This window comes from Medicago truncatula, chromosome 2, assembly GCF_003473485.1.
Source record: "Medicago truncatula cultivar Jemalong A17 chromosome 2, MtrunA17r5.0-ANR, whole genome shotgun sequence".
In the NCBI taxonomy this organism is placed as follows: Eukaryota; Viridiplantae; Streptophyta; class Magnoliopsida; order Fabales; family Fabaceae; genus Medicago; species Medicago truncatula.
In genome coordinates, this window is record NC_053043.1 from 12,227,120 (window position 1) to 12,254,388 (window position 27,269).

The 27,269-nt window shown below is 30.8% G+C and overlaps 3 protein-coding genes across 3 annotated transcripts; all 3 read right to left on the bottom strand.

Moving 5' to 3' along the window:
- Window positions 1–578: 578 nt before the first annotated feature.
- LOC25486346 (annexin D8) lies at window positions 579–2,408 on the bottom strand. The gene is made up of 6 exons (XM_013607620.3): window positions 2,289–2,408; window positions 1,989–2,134; window positions 1,659–1,877; window positions 1,332–1,544; window positions 1,105–1,194; window positions 579–999 (listed from the first exon to the last, which is right to left on the bottom strand). Exons 1-6 carry the CDS (start codon window positions 2,359–2,361, stop codon window positions 799–801), a joined length of 942 nt encoding a protein of 313 aa, XP_013463074.1. The 5' UTR covers window positions 2,362–2,408; the 3' UTR covers window positions 579–798.
- Window positions 2,409–3,968: 1,560 nt separating this feature from the next.
- Window positions 3,969–7,256, bottom strand: LOC25486347 (C-factor). The gene is made up of 6 exons (XM_013607621.3): window positions 6,987–7,256; window positions 6,601–6,753; window positions 5,354–5,447; window positions 5,093–5,175; window positions 4,776–4,929; window positions 3,969–4,382 (listed from the first exon to the last, which is right to left on the bottom strand). Exons 1-6 carry the CDS (start codon window positions 7,164–7,166, stop codon window positions 4,147–4,149), a joined length of 900 nt encoding a protein of 299 aa, XP_013463075.2. The 5' UTR covers window positions 7,167–7,256; the 3' UTR covers window positions 3,969–4,146.
- Window positions 7,257–21,364: 14,108 nt separating this feature from the next.
- LOC25486351 (probable WRKY transcription factor 14) lies at window positions 21,365–25,335 on the bottom strand. The gene is made up of 3 exons (XM_013607626.3): window positions 24,370–25,335; window positions 23,469–23,609; window positions 21,365–23,037 (listed from the first exon to the last, which is right to left on the bottom strand). Exons 1-3 carry the CDS (start codon window positions 25,086–25,088, stop codon window positions 22,446–22,448), a joined length of 1,452 nt encoding a protein of 483 aa, XP_013463080.1. The 5' UTR covers window positions 25,089–25,335; the 3' UTR covers window positions 21,365–22,445.
- Window positions 25,336–27,269: the final 1,934 nt, after the last annotated feature.

Consider the following 27,269-nt stretch of genomic DNA (forward strand, 5'->3'; position numbering starts at 1 on the left):
TTGGATATTATTTGTTTGGATGTGAAGTGATTGTATGTGTTTCAGTTAAAAAATGTTGCTGCACATGTTTGGATGGACAAACTTCTTTAACATGGCTCATTTGATATAGAATTTTTAATTATAGATCACTTACTATTGCAACTATGAGGATGTGAATCAATAACTTGAGTGGTTCAGAACTTACCATTTTGATACTGTAGTAGGATATATAGCGTGATCCTAATTTAATTTTGCAATGTTGAGTACATGAAAGAAGATGCAGCATATAGATTGGTTGTTCTGATTTTATCTTTTTATTTTCCCAGAACTATGGTTATTTTTTACTTTTGATAGTTACTATTGAACAAAAAAGTTGTAGTTCTAGGCTTGCAGCTTAATGAATTACACTTAAATTTCCTCCAATCCAAAGGGGCATACTTATGTTAGTTGGCTTTTGTAAGTTAAGAAGGTTTACATCTCCTCAACTACTTAACACTTTCACATGCATAGGAAGAAAATTTATTAATACGAATGAGTGATAACATACCATGAGAAATATAGATATGCATAGGTTAAAGCAAATTTGATTAAATGTCAAGTGCATGAATTAAGTGTGCTATCTGTTGATAAACTACATTATTGTGGTTGCAAAAATAAGCTAGTTTATTGGTTCAGGTAAACATGTTGAAAATTATCTTATTTTCTTCTAAATCTTAGAGATAGTAGTAAACTTATTCTAGTGAAGTTCTGCTAAACTTAGAGATAGTAGTAAACTTATTCTAGTCAAGTTCTGCTAAACTCTACTCGAAAAAGTTGAACTTATTCATTTCCCAACAGTTCAAGGATAAAAGTCTTGTAAATTCCCCATGTCTTCCTAGCAACAGAATCATGAATGGTGACATTGTTTCTCTTCAGAAAATGGTCATTGATTTCCTTTAAGTCCTTCTCTGCACGAGTGACGATAACACGACTCAAAGCATCTTCTTCATTTGCCAAATCATTCAAGGCGTGAGATAACACCTAAATCAAGTTAACATACATATACATACGTTAAATAAAAACTATAGAATAAAGAAATTATGAAATGGATAATGGTTACTACAAAATTTTCGTGACTTTGGTTACCTTGGCCAAATATCTTCGGCTGTCATCAATGCAACGAACCGAAGTACGCAGTGCTCCAATGTATTCATCAATTGTACCACCTGATAATCCCTACAATTGAAAACAACAGATTCTCACTCCATGATATCCTTGATTTTATTGCATGAATTTAAATTCGTAATATCATTTCTTCGATACAGTGACGTGTCTATCTCTCTCTGGGAATATGGTATAGAAACTCATCTTACCTTGTTAATTGTTGTCCCATATAAGTCCTTAAAGATATTGAAAGTCACACATAGCTGCTTCTTACTTCTTGTGCTTAAAATTCTAACAATGTCATCATCGTTAAAAGCTTTCTTTTCAATCAATTGATGAAATATGGTTGCTTCAGAATGAGCCACATTCTCATCAAATTCATCTCCATCGTACTTGTAAGTGCTTATAACTGCAACCAACAACTGCATGAAAAATAGTTACATTCCATTTTGTTGCACTTGTTCAAAACATTGTCCATGTAACATAACAAAACTGTTCTTGTTATAAAAATCTAATTATGCTTAAGAGTCGCATACTTTGCGAATATCACCGGTGGTTTGAGAGGCAACATCTTCTTCAAGGCAATGCTTGTAAAGAGAATGATATGAACGCTTTAAAGCCAGAAGCTCTTCAGAATTTCTAGTGCAAACAATCTCAATAATCACTTTGTAATCTGGTGTTGCCTTCTTTAATGCCTCGTTAATAAGTGTAGCATCTCTTTCAGCTGGATCCATTATCCAATGGGAAATGGCTCTCTAATTTCAATGGTATAAATTTTTGGCAATTAGAATGATATTCACTCAAAACATACAGAATAATGGTAACTTATAAAACATTAGTGTTATGAATTGTAACATATATTTAACCTCAAAGTTTCCTGAAAGTTCAGTTTTGAGCTGTTCTATAAGATCTTGATGATAAATTTCTTGATAAGCCAGCCTCACAAGTTTTCTTTGAGCTTCATTTCGGTGTGCTAGTACAGATATAATCGCAGTTTCATCTGTCCCAAATCCTGTACCCGATAAAAAAAAAAAAACATATTTAGTACTCTGACAATGCCTCGAATAAAATTGATTCCCTTTGTTATTAGACATGAATATGTTAAGTATTATTAGAAAGTAGAAACATCATCAATCTTTGACAAAACAAAATTGAAGAAAGACAACCTTTGCATGCATTCTTGATAGTTTCAGCGTCTTCAATTGGAGAAAAATCTTTTACAGCAAGTAGAGAAGCCATTTTTTTCTTTTTCTTTCAGTGTCTTCAATTATAGAAGAGTTGTTTTTCTTTTTCAATTTATAGAAGAGAAACATAAAATAACTGTTTTTCAGTAATGAAATACTACCCTAAAAAAACTTCCAGCCCTAAAATATTCCTAATAACTAAATACGTTTTTTTTTTTCAGCTAAACAAAAAGAAGAAAAAAACTTACTACGTTTTTCTTTTTAGGGAACTTACTACGTTATTTGAAAAGTTCCCTTTTCAATAAATAATAATAACTGAAATGTTTATTTTTTTTTTAAAGAAACTGAAATGTTTTGTCGTAAGTGGTTTCTTTTAACCTAAAAAAGCAATCAATTACGAACATTTTTTTTTTTTTTTTGGAGAGAAATCAATTACGAACATAGCGTTCAATATATCCGTGCAATAATAATATACGGAAAGTAACACAAAACCTAATTTCCAACAAAAAAAAAAAATGGACAACTAAATACAAAGTCGGATACGTTGTACGAGTGTGATACAATATGAATACACGAATACATGAGATTTATCAAATTCATGATACGAGACGAGTTAGATACTTTAACAAGAAATTTATAATAAAAATTATAAATTATTTCTAATGTAGATTAGATTGTAGACTCCTATCAAACGGTCCAAAATATTTCCCTCCATATTTATGTGTCTGAACTAAGTAAAAAGAGATAAGATACGATCACATCGTGAATCTATATGGCATTTGAGTGTGGTAGCTTTGGCCCTAAAAAAAATTATTTTCATAGGTTAGTATATTATTTATTTTTTGGTACATAATAGGTTAGTATATTTACAACCCTAAATAATTTTTTTTTTGAGAGAATAAATTTATTTGTTGAAAACTAGTAGAAATAAAAAAAAAAAATATTAAAAGATATCCACTTATTTAATAGATGCATTATGTCTTATTTTGACATTTATGATCTTTTAAACAATAACAAAAACAGTTTCATTAATAATAAAAATTGTCAAGACAACATTCAAAATATAATTTATTTACTTTTTTTATAGGTTGACCTCCTCGTACAAAGATGGCTAACTTTACCATTGATCATGATTCACAAATATTACGCATGTAAAAAAATTCTACATTTTATTATGTTTTGTCTTTGTAAGATACATTCATCTTGTAAGCTGTGAGAATTAATATTGAACAGTAGTAATACACTGTTCAAAGTTTGCACGCATCATCTAGAATCTTATCATTTTCAATTACAATAATTCCTTATCATCACTATATTCTTTCTCCCATACCCAACTACAACTTCTACGTTTAAACTTTGAGTGTTTTTAGAACTAGACCGGAGATCGAATCGAATCAACTAGGTTTTCGGTTGGTTCAATCATTTCAACCACGATGAACCAAATTAGCAGAAGTAGTGAAATCAACCACGGTTCAAACTGGTTGAATCTGGTTCCACTTGGTTTGATCAACTATAAAAATTAAGGATCAATCCGTCATGGTTAAACCAACCGGAAGATTTTCCAATTTCTGGTTAAACCGGTTGAACCGACTGATCCAGTTCTGTTTTGACAACATTGCAAGGTAACAGTTGCCTCTACTAGAAATGATTGTAAACATAGAATAGAAAACATATCAAGTAGTTGTATTTCCTTTATCTTGAACAACAAATATGAATGAATCAATGAATTTTATTATGAGATACAATTTTCAAGTAACTTTTTCTCGAGTCCAGCTTTGACACATATTATAGATATATCATCATTCTTACATGCTATGTTATTTGACACAAATATGACAGATTACCAAGGAATTTCTTGACCATCCCAACCAAAGAACTTGCCATTGTCATTGTTCTTCACATTGTTAATGATGTGTAACAACTTTTGGACTGAGTACTCTTTGGTGAAGAGCTTTTCTTTAGCAATATTTTTTTGAAATGGCTTAGAAAGATCTGTGTCAACTGTACCAGGATGCAATAGAATACATATGATTGGATCCTTCTTCCTCGCAAACTCCAACGAGATCGTCTTTGACACTGTTTGAATATAAGCGGAAACAAAAGCTCTTAATGATTACCATTTCAAACAGTTTATCATATCATTGTTTAACAAAAGATAAAATGAAGTCAAATTGATGCCGTAGAATCTATAATTTGTTTTTATAAACTATTCTGGATAGCTTATGAAAATAAACTGAAAACAATTTATGAACATGTCATAAGCTATCCCAAATAATTCTGTAAGTGCTTATGCCAGCAGATTAGCTCAAATAAACTAATCCAAACCGTCCGGATATCAAACTCATTTGGATGTATACTTCACCAACCAATGCCTAGACATAGCATTTTGAGGACTACCAATTCATGATCCAATGATGCACTTATCATAATGAGTATAACAGGACAGTGATCAAGAAAAAAGAGGCATACATTGATTAAGAGCAGTCTTTGAAGATCGATACGAATGCCAACCCCCGAGACGATTATCACCAATAGATGCAACCCTTGCACTCAAACTAGCCACAACTGCACCACTTCTTTCTGTCCCAATGCCACCTCCAGCTTTAAGAAGAGGCCACATGTGCTGATTTAGAAATTCACAGACTTAGATACAAAATTTTGACTCAAACTACATGCCCCAAGGCTTCTATAACCTCATACACATAAAGAACCCAATTTTACTTCTAAAATTATAATAAATAGATAAACAAATAAAAAAACTGTAATGAAATTCAGATTGGTGTTACCTTGATAACCAAGATAGGACCGACGGCATTAACCTCATATGCAAGCATTAAAGATGACTTCTCCAATTTGTTCAATGTGGTTTCTGTATAATATACATAACTAATAAAATCAACTAACACATATTTGTAAGAAACATTAAACATGATAATAGATGGTTTTAGCTCACAGTTATACATCACTAGCCCCCATTACACACTCCCATCTATACAGTTGATCGATATTCTATTATGTCCATCACCAAGAATGAAAGAAATCTTTACCTGGTTGCAATACTTCAGGTATTGAAAGAATCCCAGATGCATTAATGAGAAGGTTTAGATGGCCATATGTCTCTTTTATTGACAATGCAGATGCCTGAAATATTATGAATACACAAAGCTTAACAAATGAATAGGTTTTTGGATTTTTTAAATCTAACAATTGGACGTTTTAATGCCTAAACAAAGCCTATAGCTGATCACGTTAAATTGTGTAAAAAGCAACAATATCATGACCCAACATCAGCTTGATAAAAAAGGCCGCTATATTTGTTAATCCTCCGAAGACAAAAGTTCCCATTTTGGAACTGACAAGTGGGTTAACTTAATCAGAGCCAGTGTTGTCAAATAGCAGCTATAGTGAATTTGAACAAATGGTTATAGTTCCGCGGTATGCTATTTGGTACAATGTGTTGTCAAGTAGTGATTATAGCAGCACTATAGCACCGTAACATAGAAGAATTTGAACAAATTGTTATTTTACGCGATATGTGATTGACATCACTGATCGGGGTAGTAAATACGGGTGGATATGTGCAATATCGTTTATGCTCGAGGCTTGTATAAGAAATCGTTCCCCCATTTTGATGACTTAGCATTAGTTTATGTAAAAGATAAAGGTACCAGGTGGATACTTAAAAGCCTGCTGAATGTTGATACAACTAAGAATGACAATGGTTATAGTGAGGCAAGATTTCATTCTAATGTGGCAAGATTCCATATGTCAGCTACTAATTGGAGAATACACAGCCTCACTTATCCATTGTAGCATTGTTGAAGTGTCACTCAATCATATAGCAGAAAATCAAAATACAAAATGAGACATATTTTGTTTTTCATCTTAACCTTCCAACACCAAGGAAGAGAGGCTGTAGTAATCTGGAATACGTCTTGAATCTGGAAGGTAAGTAAAGTCTGACCAAAGATTGTTTGAGGATTTAAACTTGTGTTCTACGACCAATTTGTTCTGAAGCTCATTAACCAATTGAGTCTAACCACATAGAAGGAGACATATTCACAAGTACTAATAGCATATTTAAACCTAAAGCTAAATATTAGCTAAACATATTTCCTAAACCTTGTTACAAATCTCATATCTATCCTTATCCATATTAACTTTAGCATCTACATTCTAGTCTTGTAACTAAAAGGGTCACCAAATCTCAACTTGGTGTCTAAATTCACACATACTGTAATGTAAGTAAAAATGAAAAAGAAAGAAAAATAATGAATGGGAAAAGAAGCATAACCTCAATAGAACTTTCAACAGTCAAATCCAAAGGCAAAATTTGAAGTCGATCATCAAATCTATCCTTCAAACGAAGTAGCCCAGTTGATGCATCAGGATTACGGCAAGTAGCAACAACATGCCCTTCATCATTTTTTTCTAACAATTGTTTCACCTATGCAATACAAAACACAACACATTAACTAAAAACTATATAGCACCGGGGTCCGGGACATGCCGGTGCCCACAACAATTGTGTCCAATGTTCGTGTCTGTGTCAGTGCTTCCTAGACTTAAAAAAACAGAGGAAAAAAATGACACCCCATGAAGAAAAGTAAATTTTTTGGCGATGTAGTGAATGGCAAGAATGAAAGAAAAACATTGATTTTGAGGTAAGAACATTCTTACGAATTCAAGACCGATTCCTCTGGAAGCTCCTTGAACTAAGGAAACACCATTAGCTTGAGAAGATGATGAAGAAGAAAAGGCTCGTCTGGCAAGTGATAAAAGCCGAGGGGAACGTGAAGCCATGGAAGTGTTATGAGTATTGAGTGGGGGGTGGCAATAGCGATAGCAATAGAGAATCATATGAAAGAGAAAAGAACATGAAGGCGTGGCTAGACAGTGACCAAGAAACAAAGACAGAATTATGTTAATTGTTGTTTGTTATTAGCAATTGTAAGATGTTTTACGTGGAAGTGGGAAACATATAACACATATTTCCCTATTTAAATTTGGTAGTTGGAACCGTTTAGGTAGGTACAAATCTTCTTCTTTTTTTTTTAAAAAAAAAATTTCCCAATTAAAGGAGTGGTTAGCCCAAAAAAAAAAAAAAAAAAACTAAACACGAATGTTTTTACCAATATTTACTCTCAAATGAAGAGCACACCCAACTCGAGGAGTATCAAAGACAATAACGTCAAGCTCAAATTTATGAACTTCATTCGTCATACAATCTACAACTTTGTTAGATTCACAATAGGTATGGCAAAAATTCACTTCTTAATCTTTATTTTTAAAAGACTCTCATAACTCCACCATGGTAGCATATCATTGGAATTTTTCTCACCAATATTTAGGATTTTTTTGCCTTTCATTTCAAAATGTTTACATATACTTATGATAAGCATTTCTTAAAAAAAAAAAAAATCAACACAATAATTAAATACATTTTTATCACAATCTTCACTATCATAATGAAAATTCAATACTACATTTTTGTAAGTAACTATTGAACATTATGAAATGTGTCATTGTAAACTACATTTGACATTACATCTACATCTTCAATTTTTTTCATCCATTACCGGTATCTTCAAGCCTTTTCTTGAAGCAATTCTCCAAATGGCAACATAAAGTTGTCCATGAGAGAAAATTGATTGTAGTAGATATACTCCATCACGTCTAACAGATTGCCTTGATTTTTATTATTATCCTCCACTAATATGTACTTCTGGGTATGGTGTACTTCTGGGTATGGTCTGAGAGACTACTACAAATTCGAAAAACATAAACTTCATAAAAGATCGTGATATAGAAGATAATATATTTATATTCATTGTAACATCTTAAAGATAATGTTCAATGTTAGTAAAGCACATTAAAGATGAAGTCAATTAATCAAAGTCATGTCAAATAGGAGGGGAAAAAAGCATATTGAAAAACATGTTGTATTAAAAAAAAAAACTACCATTATTTTCAATCAAAAAAGGTAACCAAATGATCATCATTGCTAAAATAACAATCTGTTTCAAGAAAGACTAATCTTTATTTACTTATTGTTCTTTGTTTGCTTTAAAACTTAAGAGCAACCAAATGACATAAGTAGTCTACTTAATATAAAATTCTAATAGAAGAAACAGTCAAAAGATTGACACCAAGACATATCACTGCTCAAATATGCATAATATATCAACAAAGTAATAGTCGCAACTTCTCATATCTTATTCATTAGTATACGCATGAATTCATACAATTTGTAATATCATATCAACCGATATACGCACTAAATAGACATATTATGTAAAGAATATTCGACAGAAAATTAATTGCTAAATGCCTCAGAAGATAAATAGCATTTCGGATAGAAATAAACATTTAAATAAATATAGGTCTGACCTTGCACCAACAACTGTCCATTCCCTATGCCAAAGCCACTATACTTCGTAAATTATGTATTATGCAGAAAAAAAATATGCAATCAAAAGTACTATCGAATTCCTCAATTGCACATTTTGCTACCCCAATACCAAACATGTTGTAAAATAGCCTATGACACCTTAAACCCTTCATACACACAAAACTCTGCTGAAACAAAAATTTCAAACTTGCATTGTGTACCAATGCACATGCATACCAAAACAGAGAACAAAATAAAATGAAAGAATGCCTTTATGCTGCCGCTGTAGTATTGTACCATCAAAATCTCAGCTGCACAAACAATTTCATTTTGAAAATACCTAAAAAAATCACATTGTCATGCAGTTGAAAAGATCACATGCCCATTCATTATACATACATGAATTTGAAGCAACTATTCCAATAAACCATTGTCACACTAACAGTTACATATTCTCTACAACCATCTAAGTCGAAAGAACAATATTATGAAATAGACTTTCATTTCTTACTCGCCAAATAAACCACCACTTTCGATGCCTTATCATTTTCGCTAGTGCTATGCATTTATTTATCTAATAAAATTTTACCAAAAATTGCAATATTATAAGTTGCTAAAGACTAAATTTAAGAGTTCTACATGCACATATACATAAATAAGATCTTTTACATAACTTAATGTGATTCCAAACAATAAAGTTTCAAGGGCTTTGCATATAATAGTACACAAGCACGTATGTATACAATTTAACAACTAACAAATTAATTTAGTGATCATGGGAATGTAATCACAAACATATTCCACATAATATGAGGTACTTAACTTTGAATGTAATGCATAGATAACAATGTTAATAACCAATGACCATAATAAAAAATACACACTTACAAATGTCATGCTTGTTGTGCTCATCATTAAGCTCCTAGGCCAAGGATGTCTTGCGAGTCCAAATCATCGATAGGCAAATTAAGCACAACAAGTTTAAAATATCTGCAAGTATTTGAAAATAAAATAAGTGATCACAATAATTATGGTTTAAATTTAAGATGACAAATTCAAAGTTTCAAATATACAATCTCACTTTACACATCAACCAAATATATAACCTTACTGTAAAAAGATTGGTCAGCAAAATAGACAGATTATATTGACAAGAACAAATAACCAAATGGATTACAAAGATCATATTTTTATATTGAAAAGATCATACCTAAAGTAATAACTAACCTCGTGGATTAGAAAGTCTCATGGATTACAAAGTAACACAATTTCAACCTACAAAACAAAACCCAAAACATTTGGCATACATTAGAATTATTCTTAGTGAAAGGTGGAGAATGTGATTTAAAAACACTATTAAAAATTGGATAAATAAACAAATTGAAAAATTAGTATAAAGATCATGAAGATACTTTATAGCCAAACTCGCTGGTCATTTTCATGTAACATTCCCATGACAACTTTGTTGCCATCCCAAATCATCTTACATACAAATATTAAGGATACTTGATTTTTATAATGTAAGTGCATGAATCAAAACCGATGTACAAAATTAAAAGAAAATGGAAAAACCCCTAAAATACATCGAAGACGAAGTAAGAAAAGAAATATTAGATTTGATAGTTAGGATTTAAGTGTTTGCATTGCCTAATAGTTGTTTAGTATAAGAGATTTGAAAGAGGAAACGAAAATAGCATAGGTAATAAGATTACACATCATATTAGAATTAAAGTTAATTGAAAAATGAAAATAGCAATTGTACTATGTTTGTAATAAATTGATCAATAAATTTTTTGGATATTAAATTGCTTTTCATGTATTTAAAATTCAGTAGCTGTTTTATTGTATAAGTGGGAAATGTAATTTAGTTGTTGTGGATTTGTGTCTGAAATTTAGTGGTTGATTTGTTATGTAATGGATACATTTTATAATATTTATTTATGGTTGTTTATTGTCCTTGTGTTTCAAATATTGTATTTGTGTTTGTTGTCATTGTGTTTCAAAGAGGATGCAAATTTCAAAAGTTGTTTGTTGTCCGATTATGATACCTTAGTTTTAGGAATAAAAAAGTTTAGACAAGAAAATGTTAATATAATATGAAGGATTTATGCGCAGAGATTAATGTTACTGGAATTGAATAATTGGTACTTGATAATTTTGTCTTTCAATCTTTTATACAAAAATAGTTACAAAGGCATTGCTATTATTCTTTGCATGCTTCTTTACTTATTTTTCTAATATAAATTATAACAAAAGTAATCCTATGACATATTTAATACACATTATATTAGAATTAAAGTTAATAGAAAAATGAAAATAACAATTGTACTATATTTTAAATGTCAATTTCAATATGCATGAGATTTTGAATAGATAAAATCTATGTTACACCACAATGGAGTGGTAACAACGTCAAAGGCAAACTAATGGCATGCCAAAGGGTTGTCATGTAAATCATTATACTGCAACATGATTCAGGAAAATTACAAAACATATGTATTTGATTTAACTATGCATAAATATATGTATAATACTTTTTATTTTAAAAGATTCAACATTTTTAAGATTGCAATAATGCTAGTGTAAGACCTAAAGAAGAAGAAGAAGAAGAAGAAGAAGAAGAAGAAGCAAGAAAGTGAATCAAGGTTATTCATATACAAATATCAATCACTAAATAAAGATTAAAAATAGAGTAGCGCTCAATTGATTCAGACTTATATTTAATACCATTAAAACACAGCCGCTTTTCAACTTTTCTTCATCTTTTTCCATTTATAACAGATTTGACAATGGTTCGAAATTGCCACCATTCGACTCATGCTGATCAAGAGCTCTTCCAAGAACTATATGCACATCATCACAACGATTTTGAATTGATCCGACCACATATGCAATGTGGTATTACCGTTGGTGCCTTGTTACGGAATTAGGAACGTATGATGGAAGCAGATGTTGTAAACGCATATCGAGCTTAAATTCAAATTCAGCAAATTTAAATTCAGCAACAACAAGAATAAGCCAAGAGCAACAAACTCACATTCAACAGCTCCCACAATAAGACCACTTTCTAGCCCAAAACCAAGCCGAAGACCAGCCAAATCCAAATAAGAATCAGCAACGGACACTGAATGCTTTGTTTCCTCCTTCTCAACCATAAGGTTTTGTTATAACTGAGCGATTTAGAAGTTATTGGTTTCAAAGATGATTGAGTTATGATCCAACACCGGATCCTGAACTTTTTCAAGCATTTGGAGTCAATAGTGTCGCGCTTGTTGAAGCTATGGCTCAATGGTGTTTGTGGCAGCGGTGGTGCTTATATTTATAATATTTGTAATCAATTGAACAATGTGTTAATATTTTTGGATATTAAATTGTTTTTCATGTATTTACAATTCAGTGACTGTTTTGTTGTATAAGAGAGAAATTTAATTTAATTGTTGTAGATTTGTGTGTGAAATTCAGTGGTTGATTTATTGTGTGAAATATATTTAAAATAATATTAGATGAGATTTTACTTAAATTTAAACTGAAATGTATCTTTCAAAAATTTAAATATACTTCAAATTTATTTGGTAAAATACACACACACACACATCAAATATACAAAAGACATGATATTTTCATAATATACAACAGAAGATATATTTCATATTCAAATCAATGCTAATTTGATATTTTCATAATATACAACAAAAGATATGTTTTATATTTAGATAAATGTTAATATATTCACAAATATATAGACACACTTGTGGTACTTACTAGAGCCTAAGCAAAGCATAAATACTTGTCGGTGTAACTTCATCAGAAATACCTGTCATTGAAACTTCAACTTAACAGGTGCACTTGTGTTACCTACAAGCACAAACAAATATTTGTCATGGAAACTTCAAACACGGAAGAAATCGACGTAGAAGACGTTCTTGCCGGTTTTGATGCCTACATAGGATCAACACAAATGAAGACACAAAATCTCTAAGTTATACGAACATGGAAATGAAGAATTCTAAAAGTAATATGGATTTTGTCATCGTAAAAACAACCATCCTTATAATACGTTATCTTCCACTATGTCAAATTTATGCTCTTATCATTTCTCCACACTTCATATTGTGGCATGGTAAAAATGATAATAGTTTGTCATCAATTTCATGAAAAGCCTACATAGAAAAAGAATTTAGATAATATTTTTAGAAATGATATTTTGTTCAAAATAATGGAGAGCTAAATGTCTTCATTATCAAATCAAATACAAAATTGACCCGTTACCTTAACTATCGGAGTTAAAAACATAGCCACGAAAGGTTGTGGCTCTTTCAACATCAACAGTGCTGACCAACATTTATAAATCAAGTTTGTTAATAGCCCTTTGATGTGGCAGTAATCATGATATTGTGTCCCACATAATTACTATTAAGTTGAGATAATATAATTTGATGATAAAAAAACATTGATAGCATTATAAACAATTCCTTAAAAAAATAAATTATAAACAATATATTTATTCATGGCAATTTCTTACCCAACTCTCACCTTATCAACCATGATGATGAATTAGCCATAACATAAAGAATTTACACTTGAATATTTTTTCTCAAATTCCAGTCCAAGAAATTTATGGATACTATCAATATGTGAATTACTCATTATCATTTCCTTGCAAGCAGCTTGGACATTTAGAAGTTTTCCTTTCAATGGAAACACTCTAGTAGTTTCTAACATCAACGGAGAGCCCAGACATCTTCATAGTGTGAAGAAAAAAAAACGTAAAAATAAATATAACAAATTAGTCAAGTTTCAATTCTTTATATTGATATAGGCATAGATAAAAGACAATAACTTACAACTAGGGCATTGGCAAAATCTCCCTTTGTCAATATCAAGATACATTTATTAGATTCCATTGGATCACCAACATAGTTGGCATCCTCAAGCTTTGCAAGGTGACAAGCAAGTTTGGTCTTTTTCATCGAATAAGTTTTTTCAAATTGTTCTTGACCTGCAGACATTTACAACTTATGAGTGTAAAGTACCATTTCATGTTCAATGATAGCATTATCAAAAAAATGATGCACTACGAACCTTCTTTCAACATTAATTTTGAAACATCACAACAAGAACTAAAACAAATTTGAGTAGTGGTTAATTCCTCCTTTAGGGGAGAATTAAATATAGGCTCATCAACTAGAACATTAACGAAAATTCAAGAACGATCCTACAGTGTGTTATTGTCCAAATTGACGAAGTCCTTTTTTTTTTTGCTATATCTGATACATGGGTAATAATCTTATGATGTAATTAATATGAGTCCCACCGTTGATTGGAGCAATATAGTTAACAAAACTGACTTGGTAAAAAACAAATTAAGGCATGTGAGACAAGAAATGTACATCAATGACCTTCAAGTTGGTATAATTCAAAAGCTCACTAGCTAGTCAGCTGTTGAAACTACCTCTCACTTGGACTCACGACTATCTTGCACCTATCACTTACTTTGACATAAATCCTAATAACAACAACAACAACCAAATAATTTGCTATATAACAACAGCGAGAAAAACAAACCCCACACACATGTACACATAACTTACTTTGGCATAATCCTAATAACAACAACAACCAAATGATTTGTTATCTAATAACAATGGAAAAACAAACCACGCACACGTACGTAAATTAATCTCTTAATCAAACTATATATTTATAGAAATGAACATTGATTGCTTCTGAACAGATTTTAGGAAAAGATTGGCATATATGTGAACGATGTAATAGGAATCTTGGTTCCATTTAATTCAACCTTAATCGTCCTTCCGAGGATCCCTGTCATGTCCACCACACACTTCTTCATTAAAGCAACAATGTTATCTTCAAAACATTTCATGTTAAACATCTTCAAATCAAGCTTAACGATCACCTTGGTCCACTTTTCACCATCTTCACATGTGATTGTTTTTAGACCCAACTTACTTTGCATGTTGTTTGAGACCATCATAACACAACTAATCAACTCAATCTATATTAGTTTCATTGAGCCTATTTTTATATCTCGTACAATTTAATCATTGTATTCCTATATTGTAAATTCATGAAATGATGAAATGCATGGTTGAATATTCAACATGCATGTGAAAACACAAATATACTGTCAATATCAATAGACGTGTGAAAACAAAAATCTAATACGATCAAAATATCATCATACATGTTTAAACTTTGTAGTATCCTTGACTGCCTCTGTAATAAATTCAAGTGAAAAGATATTTATGAGCCTGGAACCATAACCACTACCTTTGAGATCATAAACGCCATCTCCATTATCCACCATAGGGACACCGCCTCCCTTAATGTAAATTGATACCTTACTCACTTTGGCATCAATATCAACTTTCACACATTCCATCAATGATGGATTTCTCTTATAACAATCAAAGATGTTAACCATAATTTTATGAAGTCCTGGTACAAAATAAATTGAACGCAGAACCATTCAGTCGTTTTTGTAAACCTAGATATTTTGTGTCTTCATCTGTGTGGATCATATGTAGGCGTTAGGACCGACAAGAACATCTTCTACGTCGATTTCTTCCGTGTGTGAAGTTTCCATGACAAGTATTTTCTTGTGCTCATAGGTAACACAAATGCACCTGTGTTAAGGAAGCATTTGAGAGTTAAGAAATTGTTAGTGGAAGAGGTTTGAACAGAGAAATTAATATCAAGTGTTATAGTGATATTTGTTGGAGTTTTGACTTTACAACTTTGGTGAATTTGATATCGATGTATAGTTTTGTAACTAATGTTCTTGAAATGTTGAAAGATGATAAACCAGTTAATGATGGAAGAGGAGAAGCAAACGATCTTTTAATTCTAATGAATAATTTTGATTTCGCACCCACATTGCATTTGATGAAAAAGGTCTTAGGTATGTTAAATGAATTGTCACAAGCTTTGCAAAGAAAAGATCAAGACATCGTCAATGCTATGAACTTGATTAACATCACAAATGAGCAATTACAAACTCTAAGAGATGATGAATGAGAACCTTTATTGGAGGAGATAATTTTATTTTGCAATAAGCATGACATTACAAACATATATGATATATTCTTTTGCGTAAAATCAAAATGGGGAGGTAATATTGAATCTTTCACAATAGGAAATCATTACCACGTTGAATTATTTTATATTATTATTGACATGCAACTTCAAAACTTAACAATGATTTTAATGAGACAAATAGTAGATTGTTCATTTGTTTGGAGTATTATTTGTGCACAAACAACTCATTCTCTGAATTTGACAAGACAAAGTTGATTGAATTTGCAAAATTTAATCCAATAAAATTGTGTCCAACTATATTGATATGTTCCTTGATAGTCAACCAAAGATATACATCTCTAGTATGTATATGAGTGTTGTCTAATTTTGTGTTAATCCTCCGGTTTTTAGGATAAAGGGGACATTGTGATCCGGAGTTCGTCCAGGAGATAAATAAATTCAAAGCTACATACATAACATATGGTTAAATATATTTTTAGTTCCTACGTAATCAAGAGCTCTCAAATTTAGACGTATTAAATTTTAAATGTAATTTTAGTCCATATAAATTAAAATAAGGACTAAAACTGAACAAATTTTGTTAAAGGGTTTATTTTAGTCCATATCAAATTTCCTAATACTCGGTCCCTTTGATTTGAGACAAACACACACATAGAGCAAGGATCAAATCACTTAGATTTAATGCTGCACCATTGTTATACTGCTCAATATCGTTTTACTCAATGCATATTTTTTAAATTTGGTCGTTGGATTGTAAGTTTATATCACATGGATCATTAACGTAAATTTTTATGAAAATCTAAAATCGTTTCGTATGTTATTGAGATACATCAAGATTAACGGTTTATGCACTTTTATTGAACATCATTATTCTTGTTGCATCTCAATAATATATCAAATGATTTTAGTTTTTTGTAAAAATTTATGTGAATGATCTATATAATATATAAACATACAATCCAACGGTCAAATTTTAAAAATATGCATCGAGTAAAACAATATAGAGCGGTGTAACATTAAATCGGGGTAATTTGATTCATCCTTATATATATATATATATATATATATATATATATATATATATATATATATATATATATATATATGGGTTTGCTAGAACACACCCACTAATTTTTATGTGAGAGTGTTTTAGCAAAGCTACACGTTAGGGTGTATTTAATCACTTTTTAGTTATTGATTTGCTAAAATACTCCTTCTAAAAAATAAGTGGGTGTATTTTAGCAAATGCTTATAGGATTTTGCTAGAACACACCCACTTGTTTTTTTAGAAGGTGTGTTATAGCAACATACACTTTAAAGTGTATTTATTAACTTTTTAGTTATAACTTGCTAAAACACTCCCACATAAAACTAGTGGGTGTGTTCTAGCAAATCCCATATATATATATATATATATATATAAATATATAAACTGGCTTATTTGTAAACAAACCAATATATCTCTTTAAAAAAAAAAAACAAAAAAACTTACGGAATATGGCAGGTTAAGGCTCTGTTTGGTAAAAATAAGCTATAAGCTAGCTGATAGCTGATAAGCTAGCTGATAGCTGAAAAGCTAGCTGATAGCTGGTAGCTGATAGTTGATAGCTTATAGCTGAAAAGCTTGCTTATTAAAAATAATGTGTTTGGTAAAATTAGCTGTTGAAGTGGCTGATAAATATAAAATGACATAAAAGGACATGTTTTTTTTAATATACATATAGACACACACATTTTTTTTGTAATGTATTTATTTTTTAATATTTTTAATTATAGTTAAATATGTTTTTGGTCCCTATAAATATTCAAACTTTTGGTCTTAGTCTCCATAAAAAAATTCTTCGACTTTTAATCCTAAAAAAAAATTCACTAACAATTTTGATCTCTGCTTAATGAGTCCCAAAAATAAGAGAAATGTGGAAACAAAATGTGAGGTAGAATATATAAAATTTTACAACGTACAATAGACTAGTTATTTTTTCCTTTAAAAAAAAAATAGGCTAATTATTTTTTGTGTGGTGTACGACAGGTTAGTTATAACAAAATATAAAGCATTTCCATAAAAAAAATATTATATATATATATATATATATATATATATATATATATATAAAGTGCTCCTTAAAAAAAATGGTATTTTATTTAAGGGAAAAAATGGGGCGGTTATAAAGATGAACATGGGTACTTCTTTAATTAAAAAAATAATTAATTAAATTAATAGGGTTAAAGTTGGAAGAAAATATAAAAAGCTACCAGCTATAAGCTAAAAAGCTACTTGAAATAGCTTTTCAAAAAACGCTATAAGCTCATGAAAAAAGCTTGTTACCAAACACGTCACGTTTTCTTCTAACGAGCTTATAAGCTAATCCAACAAGCTATAAGCTAGCTTTTTTGTGTTACCAAACACAGCCTAAGAAAGATTTAACCAATGAACTAACATTAACATTAATATTCTCCATAATTTGAAAACTTTCATTTTCCTTTTCTTAATTATAAATTTTTGACCAAATTATGAACGATTTGATGTTTTTTTATGCAAATCATACCAAGAATGATAGAGATCAAAGCAAATTAACTCTCCCAACAAAAGACTAAAAGCAATTATATATACATGATCACACATTTGAAAAAAATAATAAAGAGCCTATAGAATGATGAAGCTTTATGTGTGTCATCACTTCAATACCATGAACTACAGTAACTCCCACAAAAACAAGTTGCATCATTAATTATATATATTCCTTCAAATGAATATAATGACTCTTACCCATCAATCAACTACTATAGGAGATGATAAAAGCCCTTATGGGCAAAACCATTAAACAAACTGTTGTTTTCCTCTACCCTTTGAAGTGACTTCATTTGTAGGGAGGTGAGAATGAAGTTCACTAAAGTTTATGGATTTGACAAGACCATATCCAATAACTTGGCTTCACCAGAATTAATTAAAGTTGTCTCCATTACAAATTGGAGATATGTGGCTTCAAGATGCTTAGGCCAAAATTGTCACATTTTAGATAGAACAAGAGAAGCATCCACTAATTAATACTATATAGGTTTAGACACGTTTATTTGCTAGCTAATTATAACATGAATTTGGCATTAACATGCACATGATCCTATCTATGCAAGCATAATAATATAACATTGTATATTATTTTGCATGAACAACAATTTTAAAATTATCATATTATTGTGCATGATGTGTATGGTAAATGTTTGACTTGTCACTTCAAATAACGAAATTTTAAAAATATTTTGAACAGTAAAAAAAGGAAGAAACACTGGGAAAAGTTCATGAGACATTTTTGATAATATTTTTTTTATCTAAACCGTTAGTTTTAATTAATTTTAAGATAATTGTTATGATTATTATTTCTTAGCTGTCACAATAATAGAATATTTTCGCATTAAGTCACTCTTTTTTTTTATGACATTAATTAAGCCACTCTTTATGTATACAATGTCAAAGCAAATTATGCATAAATTTGTAAAAAAATTGAACATTTATTTAATTGGGAAAAATATGCTGGTGTTAATAAATTTTATAGGATCCCCTTTTAACCGTTAGCCACATAGGTAGTAGATCTTGACACAAACACAGTTAAAATTGGGCCCATCCATGTCAGTAAAAGTTCCTGGAAGAACAAAACTTTACATCTTCTCTTTCAGAAAAAATGTCTCATAAATAAGAAAAGGGATAAAGTTGCCCTCAAAAGCCTTCAAAATCTCTTGATAAAAAGGGAACTAGATCATGCTTGGAATTTTCTTAAGTAACTACTTTCACTATAAATAGAGGATTTGAGCTATCTGACCAAAAAAATAAAAATATTGATTCATGTAGAAGATTAGGTGATGAATTCTAAGAGGCTAATTTTAGGTTAAAGAATACCTCAAGGCCCAAAAGGTATTTGCAAATGTTAATTGTTATTTTACAAAGGTATTTATGATTTGTTAGCAAATGTGAAATTTTCACAAAGGGTCACAATGAGCAGCTTAACTTAATTAACAAAATTAAAATTTTATGAGTACTTCTCAAAGCTTTCCTCTTGTTATAATATAGGACACAGTATTGCTGCTACTCTACAATGCATGGAGGGTTTGCCTAAGGTCATAGAAAACCTTTTCCTCTCACCTTTATTATGATGTCTTTGAGATCGTGAGAATGGTAAATGAAATACAACTTCACTTTAGTCTCCATGCAATAAAGCATTGTTAATATCGAGTTAGATATATATATAGTAGAAGAATCAATGCAACATATGATGGAGTAAATAACAATTGAACCAATCTTCATAGATAGATGAACAAAATTACTACACCTACACTACCAAGAATTTTTTTTTATCTACCCAAAAATGATTTTTTACGTTTTTTGTAACCACCATGATTAAAATCTTAAACCTCCACTAGATACTTCAAAATATTCTCACGGCTTAGGTCTTTTAGGTCCATTATGAAACTAATCTAGTTGCCAAAAAGACATCTATTTTTTTATTAGGGTTGGACTACCTCTCAAATAGGTGACTTTAAAAATCAAACCAAAGTCCTTTTTTTTAAAGAAGAGTCATGTTGCCAACTCTTTCAACATCTTACCAGTTAAACGTATTTTATGTTATACTATAAATATTGTTTGATAATTGGCTTCTAACTATAGCTTGTCTTATAACGAAGAACTATCGTTCATATACATTGTTTTGGTCTCCCTTTTTCTCAATATTAGGCAATGTGTGACCTTTTCAAATTAAATCAATGCTACATATGATATATAACAATTGAATCAACAATCACGGGTGCAATGTGACGTCTCCCTCTCTTGAGGTCTTGGAGTATTGACTTGTTATTGCTTCAACACTCCCGAACCCCCCAACAAGTATTAGAGTCTACTTCGGCTTGCTAGGGGAGTAAAAGTGGGTTGATGCAAGTATAGTCAGGAGAAGTGGTATTGAATCATTAAATTTTAAAGTCTTCCTGACAGTGTAGTCAAGAGATGTGTTTCGTTCGTACCAATGACAATGCAAATATGGAATATAGGAGACTCACATTTGAGAGAAAGATTATTAAGTTAAATTATGAGTAACTAGTCTTCCATCAACTATGAATAAACAAAATGTTTGATATATAAAATAGATAGCCCGTATTCTCCAATTCCTTAAGGTTTTGGGTTGATATGTATAGAGAATATGTGCTAGGTTTTGATGACATATTACATTATTAATGAATTCTGCATTATCATCACTATTTTACAGCCTCTGATCATGTTCTCAATTAACCTAGATTTTTTTTGGTAATTACACTTAAATATTATATGCATATATATATATATATATGTTTGCATTTTCCATACTTATTATTATATTAACACTGATCATGGATTCTACTACAATTATAAAGAAACATGCACAAATAGTTGAGCATGCACATGCTAAATGATTAAATGCCAACCTCGTTTTGCTGGATTTTATTATCTAAACACAAACTACCGATACCATATATACTACTAAGTACTAACAGTCAAAATCATTTTCTTTGTGATGATAAATAAAACAGTAAAATTAATAAACAAAAAAAAATTAATAATAATTTCATTCATTCAAATTAAAATCAATGAACACAAACAAGTCGGTGGATAATAATAGTAATAAGAAAACAGAAAGCTGAGGAACCAAAGCATGCATTTCACCTCTCATATGTCACACATCCCTAGATTAGAGGTGACTGATATGAAAAGTCAAGCTTTATATTATAAATAAAATTACCCTAAATATATTCTTTTGTCTTCTTTCATAAATTTCATCTCACAAGCAAATCTTGGAATCCAAATTCTTTCTCTTTTTCACTCACACACTTTGGAATTAGAATAATAACAATAATAACCCCACATGCATGAGCATGAGCATGACCAAGAAGGTTTCAAAATAAATAATTTTTCCCACTTGAAAAGATGAAAGGGCTAGTCTTATCTTTTTTATCATCAATCTACTCACACTACTCAACTTTCGAGTGATCATGTCTTCATATAGTGAAATGTACTTGTTGCAACTATTGCAACCTTCTGTTCCTCAGCTTTCTGTCCCATCCACCAATATTCCAAAAGGAATGTGGGACTCAGTTTGGTTTGCTTCCAATCAACCAACCAGCACTCTTTCTCTTTTTCACTTTTCTTATAATTTTTTCACTGCCTTTTCTGGTAAATAACAAGAAAAATAAAATAAAGTAGGGTTTGTATTATCTACAATCAACGTCAACACGCATTCACACACTCAGTAATTTAAATGTTTGAATGTGTTTCGTATTAATTGTAGACAATTAAAATCCAAAAAATTGAACTATCGGAAAAAGTTGAAATAATGATATTAATTAGAGATGGAAAAAATAAAATCGATCATTAAATTTTGATGTCTTTAATAGTAAACGATTAAATTAAAGACAAATCATGTATTTTTTTTTTTGTCTCTAAATTTATATCGTTATTTCAACTTTTTTCTATAGTAAGTAAAAAAATGAAAATTTCTTCAATCCTCCTCCACATGACACACTTCAAATCACATGATAGCCAAACATGACCTTGAGTAGTATAGCTAGCACCACCAAATAATACTAAAAAGCAAGATTGAAAACTAGGTCTTTTTTTGTGAGGTAGAAATTGTTGCTAGGTGCATGCATTTAAATTCTAGGTCTTGTTGTCATCATAGCCTTCTCTTATTTGGTTCTTCAAATGAGTTGTTGGTATTGTTGTTATCACCTGACCAGTCAAAGAGATGAAATGGATCTAAACCCTTGGATTGATCCCTATCATTACTTGAATTACCACCAAAACCTTGATTAAACAATAGGTTTAATGGATCAGTTTCAATTTCACCTAATTCAGCAAAAAAATCTTCATGAATTTTGCTATTTTCCATCACCTTATAAGAAAGTCCATCACTGAATTCTCCTTCATCCATCTCAATTTGTAGCTTTTCTATATCTTCCATATTCTCTTCCTTCACATTGTTAACAACTGGAGAATCATTTCCATCACTGTTATTATTGTTCTCTTGTTCTTCTTTTGGCTTTGTTGTGTCATTTTGTGGCTGTGAAGTTTCTGAATTCTTTATAGAAGTATTGTTTTTGGATGGTTGAGATCTTGTTGAACCTGCTAAGGCATTTCTTTGTGTTGGCCATGGATGATTGTGTTCTGAAGTGTAGGTTATAACCAACATGTTTGGATCTGTTCTGCTTCTCTCAACTTGTTTCCTAGCTGAACATCCCTTTGAACTGCTGCATCTATAATAACCCCTAATAGCATCCAAAAAATAATAATAAGAAACAATGTCAAAACCTAACGGAAATATTGTTACGAAACTTAAAGGATTAATCTGAAAGAATGTCAAAACCTAAAGGACGACATGTGCAGTTTTTCCTAACATTATATACCAAATCAAAATTTCTTAATGCAATAAATTTCTTTTAATAAAATAGTAGAAGCAATTAGAGGGAGATTTCTTAATTAAAAGACCTAAGCCTTGTTGTAGTTTTTGTTATCTCAATGTGTTACAAGTAACAATATACAATGGTCAAGCTAGAAAGGTGGAAGAAACACAGTAGTACATTACAAGGAAATGATTATAGGTAAGTCAAGTCAAACATGATGATTTAATAATATTAAGAAGCTTTGCATCAAAGTATTTTTAATTGCTAAATTATGTACTTCTAAGAAAGTAACTTACCTTGGATAAGGTGAACCTTTAATAGGCTTCTGACCATATTTTCTCCAAGCCCACAAATCTGAAGGAACTACTTCTCCAGTTTGTCTACTATTTGCAGCTGCTGGTGCAGGAATACAAACTACCTTTTTTGCTTGATTCTTCCTGCAAATAATTCATCACACAAAAATAATAAATAGTTATTTATCATATCCACCAATCAAATACTTCACTCTTCACATATGCAAGAAATAATAAGAATACTATCATATAGAAATTTTAAAAAAAAAAACATGTACCAAAAAAGGAAGTTAAAAAAAAAAACTATTAGATTAGGCTATCTATTTAATTTGATTTATTCCAATTAAAATAGCTAGGTATGTTTTGGTCATCTAAAAATTAAAAGGACTATGGTTTTTTGTGCATGATGATCAAAGGAATAGGAATTTTCAGGTAGTTATGGAAGAAAAGTAAGTTTAAGATAAGTTTCTTGAAAGGTCAGTCTCTGTGACTGTCATTTTAATTATGTGTGACAAGAAACTAACTCTACTTTTCAGGTGAATTTTAATTTATGAAAAGCCTCAAAGAAATTAAACCACATGTTATAGTCTTGATAACTTTCTTCTCAATATAAACCATTAAAGATGCCACGTGTAGTCAAAGAAAAAGAAACAAAGTGCCTAACTTATGCCAAACCCTACTTTCTCTCAATAGTACTTCAAAAAATTCACCATAAAATTTCAACTTCAAAATCAAAAAAAAAAAAAAAAAAAAAGTACCAAGTATGTGATTAATTCATCACCATGAAATTAATTATAGTAACATGGACAAGCATAAGTTAATTTGATTCTCTTATATTCAATGACATTAATTATTAATAGATTAATTAATTAAGCAGATAATATAATATAATGTCTGATCTTACCTTCGTTTAAGACCTGTATTCCTGGAAGATGAGATCTGAACTCCTGTGTTGTCTAGAAGAGAATCCTTAGCATTAATATTGATGTTGGTTGAAATAACAGCAGAAGGTTTAATTGGTCTTGGAGAAGGTGCTGCTATTGTTGAAGAAGATTCATAATTAGGTAACTTTGGATTAGGAGAGATCTGAATCATATTTGAGAATATGTTTTTACATGGTCTTGATATTGATCTCAACTCATCAAGTGCAAAAACAGAAGCAGAAGAAGATGATGAAGTAGTAACACTAACACCAGAAGAAGCAACATCAATTATAGAAGCAGGTGAAGTAGTACTAGTAGTACTTGTGATGTTGAAGTAAGAAGAAGAAGGTATATGATCAAGTTCTTGTAAAAATGGATCTCTTAAAGTTGAGAATAATGGATCACCAAACATATTCATGTTTGTTCCTCCTCTATTGTCTTCAAGAACAGAAGAGAAACTCAAAGGGTGATGATGATGATGATCAGAAGAGAATTGATGATTATGATTATGTTGATGATGATGTTGATGATGATGATTCCACTGATTATCATGATCATGAAGATGAGAAACTGCAGGTTCAGCAGATGATGATGAAGTTCCTGTACTACTATATGCTCCAGCAGTACCACCTCTGATTATGTCAGTTAAATCACCTAGGTAATTGTCCATACTTGTTGAAGAAACAAAGATACTACACATGCTTAGTTGAAAAACAAGAGTTTCTTGTTATTATGCATCATGTTTTGGTTTTGAAGCAGCATATATATATGAAATGAAGGGAATTTTGGAAGAGAATTTAATAAGAAAAGACATGCAATAAGGTTTTTTTGGCTATTAAGGAGCAAGAAAAAGCAAGTTTAGGGAACAGGTTTTTGGGGGTTGGAACTGAAACTGATTGTTCTCTTGTTAATAAGAAACAAACAAAAGAAAGAGAAAGATGAGTTTATAGAAAGAGAAAGGGAGACGCTGACTTTTCACACAATAACAGCTCTATTCCATACGCAACATCAAGAGAGATAAGGAACTTTTTTAATTAACATAAAATTGGCAGGAGGACTAATTAAATTAATACAACTGCAAAGCTGGGAGATTTATCTATATATTAGTTTTATAAATATGGTATATAATTGTGCAACTACCAACATCCGCTTGGTCTTAATTGTAAGAGACTCAGATACCTTAATCAAGTGATTAAAGATAGGAAAGTAAATATGAAAAAAATTATTTAATTGGATGAGAAAAACTCACATTGTATGTTCATCAAGTTCTCTTAACAAATTTTAATTACCCTTAAACGATAATTGTAAGAGATTTAGATATTTTAAGCAAGCGATTGAAGATTTGATCCCTTACTTTTTAAGTATGGAAAAATTTAATTCGAAGAGGAAAACTCACATTGTATGTTCAACAAATGTTAGTCATCATTAAACAACTTTGATGTTTTGTACCTATAACATGATTATCAAAAGATTATTGTGCAACTGTGAAGACTAATAGTTAGATTGGGTAAAACTACATGGAATAAAGCTTCGTCTCAAGAGTGTTGTTTCTATAATCAAACAAAATCACATAGACGGTTGATGAGCTAAAGAATACTAACCTAGTATTAAGAGATATAGATTTCAAGCGCATAAAATACTATTGATATGTCCGGTGAAGATGGATGAGAGGCAACAGTGGCGGAAAATGCTCCGGTACCTGGCGATAAGTCTTTGCGGTGGAACGAAAGGTGTCTGCAGGCACATTAACACTCCAACGCTTCAAGTCAGTAATGGAACTAAGAAAGAGTGTGTAGAAAGTGTTGTGAAAAGTGAATTATACCTTGAGGGTGAAGCAATGCCACCCTTAAATAGGCGCGCGTTGAGAATAACCGCCTCTGGGTTTCGCAACGTGTGACTAGGAACGGCGAGGACACATGTAGGGTGATCCTCGCGCAGGGGAGCGCTTGTATGCAATGTGGTGCATTAAAGTTGGTGTGTTCCTTCAAGCGCGGGGCCTTAATGCGGTGTAAGTTTGGGTGACGTGTCAACGTAAGATTGGTCTTCTGATTGGTCCAGAACAACTATATAACTACTAATTTATTAATATTTGTTCACTAAAAAATTGTCAATTTGTGTCCTAAATACACGTTAATAAGTTTAAAACTGAAAAACTCTACTTTAAAAATAATAATTTTTGTACTTTAAATTTTAAAGATTTTGAACACGTTATTTAAAATATAACTACTATATGTAGTTCCTTAACATGCGCCTATATGTGATATTATATTTTTCCGTTAAAAAAAACATAAACAACAAATTAAGCTCTATTTTCTGTCCAAAAAAAAAACAAATTAAGCTCTATTTTAAAAGTTTTAAAGTTGTTTCATTTTTAGCATCAAATTGAAGCTCACAACTGAAATAGACTTTATCATATGATACAGCCCTTTTTTTATTATGGAGCACTATAGATTATCTTTAAGGGTCAAAATGTTGCCTAGTCGTTTTCTCTCTTATAGGTAAAAGTAAATAATGCTGTGATACTATTCACCTTGCATGTGTTGTATGAATGAAGTGATTAATGAAATCAAATCAAACTGTTATGATATGCTAATAATAAAAATAAACAATATGAGTGTATGAGAGATAAAGATGTGTGAGTAACTTTTTAAGATGAAAAAATAAAAAAGAGGAAAAGGATTGAAGAATGGTCATTTCTACGTAACAAATGACAAGAAACAAAAGGGGCGGCAAGTAGCCGCATTTTGCGGAGAAACGTTTCGAGCCATTCAATAATTAGAGACTCTCCTAATTTTTTTCCATAAGCAAAGAATGTTTTAATGTGCCACCTATATATATATGTCTCATGTTCCTTCATAACAATCAATATACCACTATATAT

Excerpts from the sequence above, each read along its gene's own strand:
- LOC25486347 (XM_013607621.3), bottom strand. The coding sequence starts at position 7,166 with ATGATTCTCTATTGCTATCGCTATTGCCACCCCCCACTCAATACTCAT. Across the intron at positions 6,754-6,986 it reads GAGGAATCGGTCTTGAATTC|GTGAAACAATTGTTAGAAAA; the intron begins GTAAGAATGTTC and ends TGTATTGCATAG. Across the intron at positions 4,383-4,775 it reads AAAGACTGCTCTTAATCAAT|TGTCAAAGACGATCTCGTTG; the intron begins GTATGCCTCTTT and ends ATATTCAAACAG.
- LOC25486351 (XM_013607626.3), bottom strand. The coding sequence starts at position 25,088 with ATGTGTAGTATCTTTGTTTCTTCAACAAGTATGGACAATTACCTAGGT. Across the intron at positions 23,610-24,369 it reads AATACAGGTCTTAAACGAAG|GAAGAATCAAGCAAAAAAGG; the intron begins GTAAGATCAGAC and ends AATTATTTGCAG. Across the intron at positions 23,038-23,468 it reads AAAGGTTCACCTTATCCAAG|GGGTTATTATAGATGCAGCA; the intron begins GTAAGTTACTTT and ends GGATGCTATTAG.
- LOC25486346 (XM_013607620.3), bottom strand. The coding sequence starts at position 2,361 with ATGGCTTCTCTACTTGCTGTAAAAGATTTTTCTCCAATTGAAGACGCT. Across the intron at positions 1,195-1,331 it reads ATGGGACAACAATTAACAAG|GGATTATCAGGTGGTACAAT; the intron begins GTAAGATGAGTT and ends TTTCAATTGTAG. Across the intron at positions 1,000-1,104 it reads GCCGAAGATATTTGGCCAAG|GTGTTATCTCACGCCTTGAA; the intron begins GTAACCAAAGTC and ends AACTTGATTTAG.